Source organism: Dipodomys spectabilis, unplaced genomic scaffold, assembly GCF_019054845.1.
Source record: "Dipodomys spectabilis isolate Male_0828 unplaced genomic scaffold, ASM1905484v1 ptg000009l, whole genome shotgun sequence".
NCBI classification, from domain to species: Eukaryota; Metazoa; Chordata; class Mammalia; order Rodentia; family Heteromyidae; genus Dipodomys; species Dipodomys spectabilis.
The window spans coordinates 29,939,125-29,951,908 of record NW_024870686.1 but is presented as its reverse complement, the minus strand read 5'-3'; the positions used below and the strand labels follow the sequence as shown (position 1 = coordinate 29,951,908).

The 12,784-nt window shown below is 40.2% G+C and overlaps 1 protein-coding gene across 3 annotated transcripts in view; it reads right to left on the bottom strand.

Annotated features, from left to right (window-relative positions):
- Nucleotides 1–897: 897 nt before the first annotated feature.
- Nucleotides 898–12,784, bottom strand: part of Marchf1 (membrane associated ring-CH-type finger 1) — a 59,529-nt gene continuing 47,642 nt past the window's right edge. For all 3 annotated transcript variants that reach the window (XM_042701395.1, XM_042701404.1, XM_042701385.1), the window contains 2 exons: nucleotides 11,698–11,845; nucleotides 898–2,039 (listed from right to left, as the gene is read on the bottom strand). In XM_042701395.1, coding sequence (XP_042557329.1) covers nucleotides 1,741–2,039; nucleotides 11,698–11,845 — 447 coding nt within the window. In that variant the 3' untranslated portion in view covers nucleotides 898–1,740. The remainder of the gene's footprint in view (nucleotides 2,040–11,697; nucleotides 11,846–12,784) is intronic.

The following is a 12,784-nucleotide window of genomic DNA, read 5'->3' as shown; positions in this document are numbered from 1 at the left end:
TAGTACCATTCATACTCCAGTTTCCTATGAATACTTGAAGAACATCATAGTGGCCCAAACTAAACAACCTAACTTTTTACACACCATAGAATCTGCTGAGTATTTTTGCTTAACTAAGCAAGGGAACTAGGGCCTCGAATTCTTGGTTATATTAGTGATCTGTCAAGTTGACATCTTCTGTGGATTAAAACAAAACAAAACCTTATGCCTTTAATTTAATAATAAAAATATTTAATTTTTATTTTCCTATCATAATTGCTTTATTGTAGCAAATAAGTTAATTTCACAATTTGACTAATCTTTCTATGCTTCTGGTTGTTTTCACCCTTGAGAAAAATGGCAGTTTCATTTAGTTCAAACTAGGATACTTCTCTAGTACTTTTAAAAATTATCACCCTTAAATAAAACTGTTAAGTAAAAGAATAGATTGAGCTGCTGTTTTGAAATATTCAACTATTAAATGAAGCAGAGGCTTATTCTATAACTTTAATTATTTACTACCCAATTCAGCTAATTAACATGGATGTGTGTTATAAAATACATACAGGATTTTGAAGGCTTGGTAAAAAAAAAGTATAAATTATTTCAATAATTTTTACATTGATAACATAAAATCATTTGTATATATTGTCTTAAATAAAAATTATCAAAATTAACCCATTTTTACTTTTTCTAATGGTGCTACTAGGAAATTGTGTGTGTGTGTGTGTGTGTGTGTGTGTGTGTGTGTGTGTGTGTGCGCACGCCAGTCCTGCGTATTGAACTTAGGGCCTGGGCACTGTCCCAGAGCTTTTTTGCTCAAGGCTAGCACTCTACCACTTGAGCCACAGCTCCATTTCTGTCTTTTTAGTGGTTTATTGGAAATAAAAGTTGCAGGGACTTTCCTGCCTAGGCTGGCTTTGAACCATGATCCTCATATCTCAGCCTCTTGAGAAGCTAGGATTACAGGCATGAGCTACTGATGCGCTCAACATGTACTAGGAAATTCAAAATTTACATATGTGACCTGCATTCCTAGCTTTTGCCATTTGGACATCACCGTATTCAAAAGATCAGATAAAATACCTGAAAGCTGATTTCAACTTGGGAGAGGGTATTAAACAAGGCTAGTTTACCCTCAAATTTCTGTGTAAATCTTTTGTTCATGATTTAAACATAATTCCAAATGTTTCTATCTTCAAATGTATCTTGCATCCATTGTTTTTTAAAACATGCATCTGTCAAAATACCAGACACCACTATACCCATAAAAATCAGCTGTCAAAGTCTATCAAAATATACATCCTCCAAGGTTGCTTCCAAGATGAGAGGGATAAAGGAGATAATTTCAGGTTTGAGACCAAATACATTTGTTATTTCCAGTTGAGGCCCTAAGAAGAAACACACATTGTAATCCAAGTCTGTATTCTTGGCCTTTTCCCCAGCTATCCCAAAGAGCATCGCGCCCACTCAGTCATTCATAAGCAATCCTTATGCCAGTGCTTCCTTATTGTCTTAACAATCAGTCTCCAGCAAGCTTCTTGCTTCCACATCTCACTTTTGACCCTGCTTCACAGGATCCTGGTCAGTTGGTTTATTTTTTCCTCCTTTCTTTTTCTTTTGAGTGAAGTAAGGGGGAAAAATGAGTCAGTAGGAGAGGGAGAAGATAAGGGAGTGAATAATGCAGGATCCCTTGTGATGTGTGTAGTGGCTGAGGGCTAGCAAGATATCCTCCAGTGAAGAAACTCCTAGCTAGTTCCATCAAACTGGTATGACCTCAGGGGGCCCAGCTTCTGAGGACGGCAGTGGATTTGTACCTGTTTGTGTTACAGGCACAACCACAGCATCCTTGATGTCCGTGTTGACATTACACGAGAAGTTCTTCTCCAGTTTATTGGCAGTGTCTGGGCAATTCTGCACAAAGATGACACGGTTATAGGCCTTCAGCCTGCGCCACAGCTGAACGTAGACTTTACACTGTACGTACATGAAGACGAGACCTCCTGTGAAGCCAATGGCCACCACAACCAGTTTTGTCCAGAATGGCCATTCAAGGACACCTTTGAAATTGAAAGGAAAAAAAAAGAGGCAATGTTATCTCCTTGGTTTTTGCTTCTCATTCCTTTTGAAAGATCACACCTGTCTGCCACATGACATGGATCAGGGATACATTTTTAACAACTAGTAAAATGTGTAACCCGAATAAGCTGAGCTACTTTCAGATATCCTAAATATATAGTGTTAAAATTACAGATGCGGAAAACATTCTCATTGATCAATGCAAATGATCTCATTTCTCCCAGTTCTAAGTACCTGCAACTAGAGGCCCCAGATCCCATGTTAGACTTTGGATACTGGCTTTGGCTTTTATTTCTAGTTACTATTTCAAATGCTTTTAAGCAAATGAAGTAATGAGTGCCACATTTCCTTCAGAGACCCTAAATGGAAGAGGGAATTAAGATGCAAGAGCAGCACATTTTTCTACCAGAGAATTTCTTGATTAAAGACATGCAGTTAGTCATTTGCATCATAAATCCTGTATCATAACACCAAGCATCATGTTCCTAGATGTCTGTATTTTCTCTGAATTTCCATCAACATTATGAAAAATGGACTTTCCTTTACAAAATAAGCCATTTTCCTTTACAAAATAAACCATTTTATGAATGAATTCATAGGAGCTTTTGTAACCACATAAATGTTCACTATGTACACTTTAGGATAATACAGAGGTGCTAAGTGCTTTATGCAAGAGGCTGTCACATGAAAGTAAGGCTAGTAGGGTGAAGACTAGGAGGGACTATAGAAGTTGATAGAAACTACAGGTTTCAAACACACAATGGTTTCATGTTGAGTTTTTATTGTAACCATGAATAGAGTCATAAAACTCTACTACTTATATTTTTGTACTAGTGATATTTGCTTTACATTGGACCCTTTTTCTGTCATGATGAAGTACATTGGTGCACTAAGAGTAATCAGAAGTAATAGAGTTCCCTGTCAATTGCTTGTCTCCAAAACAGTGGGCATTTCTTGTAGGCTCCAGAATCCCCAGCAAAGACAATGCTATTCTTGGGTTTCACATAGCTGATGTGGCAAGTTGTGTCAAAATTTTTCTGGACAGGATAATCCTGTGATAAGAGTCTGCTTTACCCTATGAACAAACAAATGCAAACTTACTAATGATGGTCATTTTTCCCCGTATTTTTTCTATTAAATAAATACCTGCTCTGTTAGCCATTTGGAAAGCAGATCTTTCATTAAGTCTGACTCCCTTGAACCTTAGCACACAAACTTCCTCTTCCTTTTTATTCTTTTCTAAAATGCTTTACCGCTAACTCTTTCTTTGAGCTACTGGGCAAGGGTAGGGAATCCCTCTGAATTTACTTGACATACAAAAACCTTTCACTATGGTTGATGTTACATTATGCTACTCTGTTGGACATTGATGTAAAATGAATTGCTTGATGTCAGGAATGAGGCTTAGTTTTCCAGTGGATCAAATCTCTTCGTAGGACCTTCATACGTAGCAAGGAATTTTTTTCCTAATTCCTAATTTTCAAGGATTAAAAAAAAATTATTTAATACATAGTATTCAGTGTCCTGAACACACACTTGCTCTCAATGGAAGTAATATCACAAAATATGATTGTTAGCCAAAGCTTATACATGGAGAAATAAATAGTATGTTTATGCCTATATTAACAAAATCAAATGAACAATAACCCTCCAAAGTAGGAAGCAGCAGACACAAATGCTTTTCAGAGTGGATTCTAACAACTAATTAGGGTGGGCTGGATGACTTTCAGTAAATAGAGGCTATACCTGCTCCTGGATACTGTGCAATACAATGCAGAGGATCCTCTAGGAGCTATCTCTCTAGGAGATATCTCTGGGAATCTGCTCTCTCCACTTACTTTTATTAGATAACTCTGAATTGGTTTCCTCTGCCCAGCACATCCTTCATTCAGATGTTATTGGAAAGTCAAAGCTCCCACTAAATGTTTGGGCTGAATTTAGTGTGGAAAGTGTCTCCTAACTGCACATACCAAAGCCATTTGGGTCCAATGGGCAAGATTTTTCATTGTCAATATGAAATAAGTTATTATTGAGTGGTTATGAGTTTTTTAACCCTGTAAAACTCACTAGAAAGATGCTAAAATGCACCTCACTGGATTTCACTGCTAAGAAGTAGTTGCCTGCTTTTATGGAGACTTAGCAAGTTGTCTTCATACACTGTTTTGTAGTTTTAGTTTCTTTGCTGTCTTTTACATAGAGAAAAGAATGTACAAAATAGAAAGACAGAGGTAAAGAAGGGGAGACAAAAATCTAACATCCTGAGGATCCTTTCTACAACCTAAGGAAGATTTTGTCCTCACTAATGTGTATACCAAGCAATAGCCACCATTGGGAAATGTCAAACTTTTTCTATTTTCTAGTTTGGAAGAATTTGGAAAAATACAACTTCAGGCAATTCAGTCACCAATTCATTTGTGGAACAGCACACAGAAGCATCTCTACTGTTGCCTTGGTGCTTGAAATCTTTCTATTGAATTTTCTATAAGTTAAGAGATATACTGTGCCTTTATCTACTTCCTATTCATTAGCGGGAAATATTGTTTGGGAATTCTTGGGCAGGAGTGGATATTCTGCCTATCATTGTTTTGGGAAGAAATGGGAACCTTATCTTTCATAATAAATTTAATTGGTTCCTTCCCATTCCAGAGCACTAATTCCACAAGAATGGGCAACTGATTCTCATTCTTTGAATATTAAATTCTTCCAGGCCTCCTTTTTATAACTGTGTCTATTTGATTCAGTACTCGAGGACTGCAGCATTGGAACATGCCCTCCCAAAGCAATAAACATGCTAATAGGTTTTCCAGGAAAGGCACATGATGCACTGTAGTGTGGTCCTTCAAGATGCTGTTGAATGCTTCAGAACTTAGAGTTGGAGGAATCAAAATGCTACATGACTTCTTGAAAGAATGCTTCCAGAACACAGAAGTCAGTACATGAGTTATTGGAAAATGTTATTTAATGAGCAAGGGACAACACAATACAAGAAGAGAAATCAATAGCTCATTCTAGATCCTTGGACTCTTACTCAGACACAAGCAAATGGGAAAAACTGTGATGTCCAGGTAAAATTAAGTACATATAAAGAATTTGGAATGAAAAAGTAAAAATGAATAAAAAAGGTTTAAACTCTGTAAATTATTTAGTCACATTCAAAACACCAGCTGTCTGCAGGCAAAGTGAATGATACCAGCCATGCTGCTGGTCCATACCAGAAGAAATACTTAACTGACTTGCAGAACTGAGAGCTAAATGAACAGCTATAGTTTTAAATTACTAAGTTTGGGATTTTTTTTTTAAACCACCAACGTCAACTGTGACAACATTAAAAATGGAGGGAGGGCAGAGATGTAGCTCAGAGGGTTCGATCCGCAGTGCAGAACAAGAAAAGACAAACAAAAAATAGGTTTAAAGAGTTTATATTCAGATTATGGAGTTCTTAGTGTTGTGCAGCCAATGAATTAGAAGTTCCTGACCTTGAAAGTGTTCTATAAATGGTTATCACCATGATATAAGTTATTTGACTGTGGCATGTTTTTGGCTGATTAAGCTGGAGATTAAAAACAGAACTTTCACTGGTGCCTACTGCTCAGATCTCCCTAATGTCCTGAGGCTTCAGCCTGGGAATCCTACTCAGGAAATGGAAACCTCCAGAATGTAGGAAGGAACTCCAGTTAGCTGCCAGCCAAGCTTTGCATCTCCTTACCAGTGCCCCTGCGTGTCCTTTGTAGTTGAAATTCTCTCATTCAGAAAAATAGTTCAGCCAGGTGCTGGTGTCTCATGCTTGTAATCCTAGTTACCCAGGAGGCTGAAATCTGAGGATCACAGTTCAAAGCCAGGCTGGGCAGGAAAGTCTGTGAGACTCTATTTCCAATTAATCACAGAAAAAAATACCCCAAAAAAACCAAAAAACAAGTGGTGCTGTGGATCAAGTGTCAGAGCGCTAACATTGAGCAAAAGGAGCTCAGGAACAGAGCCCAGGACCAGAGTTCAATCCCCAGGACCAGGAAAGAAAGAAAGAAGGAAAGAAAGAAAGAAAGAAAGAAAGAAAGAAAGAAAGAAAGAAAGAAAGGAAGGAAGGAAGGAAGGAAGGAAGGAAGGAAGGAAGGAAGGAAGGAAGGAAGGAAGGAAGGAAGGAAGGAAGGAAGGAAGGGAGAGAAAGAGAAAGAGAAAGAGAAAGAAAATAAGAAAGAAAGAAGGAAGGAAGGAAGGAAAGAAAACAGAAAAATACTTCAGACAACACCAAAAACAAAACAAAACACCCCCAATAATGTCTTAAAAACTTAAGGAATAATTGCATGTCCTGAATATGTTAGGGCACATTTATTCCAAGCTTCCAGTCAAAGAACAATGACTAGTTCATTGGGATGTAACCACTGGACTTTTCCAGGTGCATCTGCAACAATTATTCTGTCTCAGGAAATGTATTTCCTTTAAGAATAGATTCTGGTCCCAATTCTGCCCGGGAGGCTCCCAGGTGGGGACAACTATGATGCCTCATTTTCCTGTTTTCTCTTTAAGTCAAAGAACCAAAAGACTCCTACTAGGTCTTTATAATATAGTTGGAGATGAGTAAATCACTTTAAATTCTCATTTGGAAAACAAAGATATGTAAGGTCTCTTCCACCTTTTGAAATCCGCTGTGTTTTTCTGTCATAGTTCATGTGGCTGCAGGCACCTGGCATGTGTCTAAAAGCCTTTTGAAATCACCAAACAGAAGAAGAGAACCTGCCTCATTGAGCAGGGACAGTGTATATTTAGACCAAGCATCTCACTGTTAAATGGGAGTGTTTTTGGCTCAGGGCTTAGGTTATACAGAGTTATAAATTGTGCCTGCAGAAGGGAGGGTGTGTATGTGAGAATTTTCTCCCCCACTACCCCGGCTGCTTCTCTCCAACTGAATAAATTAAAGAACAACATCCATTTCATCTATCTTTTTCTTAATCTGTTTCAATATTGCCTGGGGTAAACATGTATGATATATGCGTGCTATTTATATGAACATGTGTCAATTTACCGGAAGCAAAATCAAATACTGACAAATACATTATACAAAGAACCAACAGAAGACACAAAATCCAACGTTTTTAGTTTCACGAATGTAGAAATTGTGTTACCAAGAGTTTATCATATTCAAGCCAGTAAGTAAGACAGAATTAGGATTCTGGCCTTCTAACACCTAGCCAGAGACGGTGTATTTATTAGCTTTGGTTTTCTGTGTATTTTATTTGGGATGCTCTTATCTACTGATTCAGCAGCCGCCAGCAAATATTCTCAAGATTTTGCCAATGCTAAGAGCTCTCTGTATCATTCTGGGGCAACTTTTAGTATCTGCCCCTACAGTCAGTCTCTTAATATAGCCTGGGCTTCCTAAATCCAAATGCTCTAAAATTCAAAGATTTTTGAGCACCAACACGGTACCACAGTGGAAAATTCTACCTCACTAGATGGATTGTGGTACAGAGCAGTTACATTAACCTTAAGGATATGTATAAAGGGTTCATGAAACAAATGAACTTCATGTTTAGATTTAGGTCCTACTCCCAAAGTAACTTTAGATATACAAATATTCCTAAAGCTGAAAGAAGAAACCTCAAATTCTTGGAGAAGACACAATCAACTTGTAGTATAAGTTGTTGCTGTCATTTTTTCAGTCTTAGAGATTTTTGTTTTGTTTTTGCACCAAGTACTATACTGAAGTGTTCATCAACAAAAGTTAAGGCTAAGGTAGGAAGAATAATTGTTGCGCAAATTGGGGAATTCGTTCCAGGGTTTCAAGTACCATCTATTTGAGGAGGGGGGGGGGTCTGTGGGGCTTACCACAGGGCAAAGAAGATAAAGGGAGGAGAGAGGGAGGGGTTGAGAGGGGAGGGAGAGGGAGAGAGAAAGGGAGATAGAGCGAGAGAACTTTGTCTAGGGCATCCAACAAATTTAATCTAAAAGAAAATAGCATTTGAAAACACATGAATGATGTTGTTTTCTCTCAGCATTGTCATTACAGTTCAAATGATGTTGCCGCTTTATAGTCAACCTCAGTTCTGGTGGAAAAGCACTATTTGTTCCCCTTCATATATTTTTTGAAGGTTTTCAAGATGGATTTAAAGTATGTTAGCTTGTAAATTATGCAGTGTTCCCCCAATAGCTTTAAAACTAAATTCAGGATCAGCATTTCAGTGCCAAAGGAAGATTAAAATCATAAGGACTTCAAGATATCCATACTCCCTTTAAGCGTTTTTGTTGGAAACTAAGGTTTCAAATACAGTTTGAGCGACAGCGCCGGTGATGGGGTGCACAGTGGTCGCCATGGATTCCACCTAGGAATGAATCCACGTATCCTAGGAAGGCCTGTTCTGTAAGGGTGGCCTCAGCCTCTGTCCCAGATTGACTGCTTGCTTTCTTTCTTTCTTCTTTCTTTCTTTCTTTCTTTCTTTCTTTCTTTCTTTCTTTCTTTCTTTCTTTCTTTCCTTCCTTTTCTTTCTTTCTTTCTTTTCTTTCCTTTTTTTTTCTTTTTCTTTTTCTTTTTGTCAGTCACAAGGCCTGAACTCTGGGCCTGGGCACTGTCCCTCAGCTCTTCAGCTCAAGGCTAGCACTCTACCACTTGACCTACAGCACCACTTCTGGTTTTCTGGTGGTTTATTGGAGATAAGAGTCTTAAGGACTTTTCTGCCCAGGCTGGCTTTGAACCATGATCCTTAGATCTCAGTCTCTTGAGTAGCTAGGATTACAGGCGTGAGCCACTGGCACCCAGTGCTTTCTAATTTTAAAGCTCTGAATAACACATTTTAGTTTCAGTGAACTTTAAGGCACTGAAAATAACATGAATCATATGCCTATGTGTATATGTATATACATGTGCGTGCGCACACATACATAAAAGCTGATCCCTCATCACACATAAAAGCTGATCCCTCATCACACTTTTTTCTTTTTTTTTTTGCGGTTGGTTCTGGGGCTTGAGCTCATATGTTAAGAGGAAATAGAATTTGATCCAATATGTAGTTTTGTAATTTGTCATCATTATATTATGGATCCTGAGCTGAGAGTGGACAAAACTAGAGAAAGTCTAGGCAAGAAATGTTTGCAGTTTTTGAGTAAAAACATTAGGGCTTGCACATAGATTTTGTCCATGTGGATGTAATTAGATTCTAGGGTGATGTGAGTCAGGATATGTGAGATTTGGTGACTGATTAAAAGGAGGGAGGGAACGAGAGAGAAAAAAAGAAAAAGCAAGAAGAGGAGGAGGAAGAGAAGGAGAAGGAGGGAGAAGAGGAGGAAAAGGAGGAGGAGGACAGAGAGGAGGAAAGCTGAGTATTTGGCTGTTGGATGTAGTAGTGTCTTTCTAATGGTTTCAGAGTGAGAAGTAGCAGTTACTTATGAGTGTGGACACATGACCCTCAACGAAGGCTTTCAGGAAGAAAGTAGATGCATGGGCTGGGGTGCATTATGAGCTGGAGGTACCCCTGGAAGGTCATCAGCATAGAAATGTCAGCTAAAATCCTAAGAATAACCAGAGCAGTATACAGAAAAATGCAAGAGCTTGGGGTTTGTTGAGTTCTGGGGCTGTTGGTGTGGCTAATGTTGAGACAATTTAACTGTTCATTGTAGACTAAATGATCCCAGCTTCCATGTGACTGAGAAGCACAGGGGAGTAAGTAAATGTAACAGGGCTTTTCTCAGGGGTGACTTGTAGAGGATTGTGTATGGAGGAAGCGCAATGCTGCCTCTAAGTGGTCTGTAGGAGAAGTGCCTGCATCTCTCCTGAAGAAGAGAGTCCAGGCCAAGTCAGGCTTGACCACTGAGAGATGATGAAGTAAACGAAGGTCCTCAAACACTGGGCTGTAAATCAGGTGTGTAAGTAAGAGAAGTAACTTGGTCTCTGGCCAGCAGGTGTGTCCTGGGTTGCTAGGAAAACATCTGAGTCTTCAGGTAATTAGCCTCAGGAAGGGATGTGGGGTGCGGGGGTGGGTGGGAGAGAGGGGGTGTTTTCCATCCACACAAGATTCTGCTGCTTGATTTAGGCCAGTATATCTATATTAAAAAAAAACCTATGGTTTAAAGTTTTATTTTAAAAAGATCCTACCCTCAGGTGTATTTATTTAGTTCTCATGTAATATAACATTTGAAAACCATATCCTCAGAACAGAGAACATGTGAGGGAAAAAAAGTATAGTTTAAGCCAGGTGCTGGTGGCTCACGCCTGTCATCCTAGCTACTCATGAGGCTGAGATCTGAGGATCATAGTTCAAAGCCAGCTCAGGCATGAAAGTCCATGAGACTCTTATCTCCAATTAACCACCAGAAAACCAGAGGTGGTGCTGTGGCTCAAGTGGTAGAGCACTAGGCTGAAGATCTGAGGGACAGCACCCAGGCCCAGAGTTCAAGCCCTACCACTGGCAAAAAAAAAGGTGTAGTTTAATATAAATGATGTAGTATATAAAAGCGTTATAGTGTAACAACAACAAATCAAACCCTTCCCCTCTTTTTCTAGCATTTAGATTCAGCAGTATTTTCATTTTTTCAGGAAGAACGGTGGGATCTGTGGGTCTGACACCAGTTCCCCCTCCTCAATCACATAAACTGTGCCCACAGTGCGTGTGGGGGAATGCTTCCTACTCTCTCTCTCCCAGCATCTTCCCTGGCTTTCTAGAACTATCCATGCCAGCACAATGCTGGGCATTGCTGCCACCAGCAGGGAAAGACTGGAAATGTAGGACGAAACCACACCGAAGGCAACGCACTTTTCTCTCTCTTTTCCTCTCACTCTACCCCCATCTTTTTCCTTCTTTAGTTTTCTTCTTTCGGGGAAGGAAGGCATAGACACTTTTCCTAGTACCACAAATGTACGGTGTTACCTTCTGAACAGCTTAGCCTTTCAAATTAATTTGTTTCTTGAGGGGGTGGCGGTGGGAAGATTTCTCACTGATTTATCAATTGTAATTTACGCTATATATGAAAGCTGTCAAAGGGCCTAAAATGAAAGTGAGTGCAACATTATTTTGTAGCCTTTTTGCTTCCTGGTTTTGCTTGTGTCTTTGTTGTGCATGTGTGTGTGTGGGGGGGGGGGCGGTGGAGGGTGGATGGAGAGAGAGGGAGGGAGAGAGAGAGAAAGAGAGAGGAGAGGTGGTGGAGGGAGGGAGGGAGGGAGAGAAGGGGGTGGAGGGAGAGAGAGAAAGAGAGAGACTTGCTATGTAGCCCAGTCTAATCTCAAACTTATGATCCTCTTGCCCAAATGCTGACACTCCATGTGCGCACACTCTACCTGACTCTTCGCTCGAGAGAGTGAATTAAATAAGCCTTGGAAGCATTCCATGTGTTGTAACTATTCGCCTTTTATGACCAGGCAGAACCGATTGTTCTTCATCCATCTTCAAGATTCTCCAAACACTGAACATAAACACCACCAACGGGCTTCTCCCTGGTTCGGTTTTACATGGACTCTATGCGCCTTACCTCTTAGGCAGGAACCCCCTGGAGTCAATGCTTTTTCATGAAAGTTAGTCAAGGATGTATTCAGGAAAGGCCCTGCGAGTGTTGGCTTTTGTTCAGGCATCATACCTGGACACCTCAACGGAGAGCCAGGGACGCCCCCAGGGCGCTAGACTCCAGGTGCGGAGACCAGGACGGGGAGAAGGCCCTTACCATTGTCGTTGCCTTGCCTGATCTCCTCTGCCGTCCGGTCTATCAGCACGTACAGAGACCAGACCACGCAGGTGATGGCGATGACGTGGAACGTGACGGAGCAGAATATCTTCCTCCTCTCACTCGTGGTCATCTGTAGTTTTTCCCACTGCGATCAGAGAGAAATCACACACAGCCAGGCTCATCACTGCAACATTTCACTGGAGTTGTACCTCCCACACCCACACAGGTCACTCATAGAAAGAAAATATTGCTTCTGGGGGGTCATTGTGCTTGACACGGTCCTATTCAAAGAAATCTCTGTGTGCTGGGTGGGTTGGGAAGCCACACAGGATTGTTAAATCTAAGTCAGAGATAAAAAAGGAAGAGCCAAAGTATTTTTTTTCTGATTCTCTAAAATCAAGGCATCTCTGTTTTCCCACTCGCTGTGTCATTCTGTAGCACGAGTGGGAGAGTTGTAAGATGGGGGAATGGTTGGGGAACATTTACTCCATGTTCCTGCCTCTCACTTCTTTGTGGTGCTAAGTTAGGAGCAGGAAACACTGTCTCCTTGGAATATTATATAACCGGATACATTATTGCCTTCTCTCGTTTTCCAATGGAAGTTTCTTATTAGTGTACATAAATTGCACAAAGAGCTTTCATTGCGACATGTCCATCCATGCATATAATGAGTTCTGCTCAAATCCACCCCCGATTACTCTTTCTTACACCCTCTTTCTTCCCTTTTAAACTATTTTTAATTGGTTTCATGTGTGAATAAAGTGCTTTGATTTTTTTCAGGTGTAGATTTCATATATGAGCTTTTCATAATCCATGATTCTTTATACTATGATGTCTGTGCTAAAGTGAAGTCTTTAGAGCTTCCTAAGACCTTACTCCCCCACCCAAGCAACAGGGTACAACTCCGTGTGCACAAGAGAAACACCATCTGCTTCCTGAAGGGCAGGGTCAGGACCTGTCACAGCTTCAGCTGTAAATGGAATCGCTCAGTGCTTAGGAGCTCCTGCTCCTCATTTCATGAGAAGGATATTCTGGTAAAGGCCATGACAGGAAGACTGGGTAAGAGAATTGCTACCTTTCATTT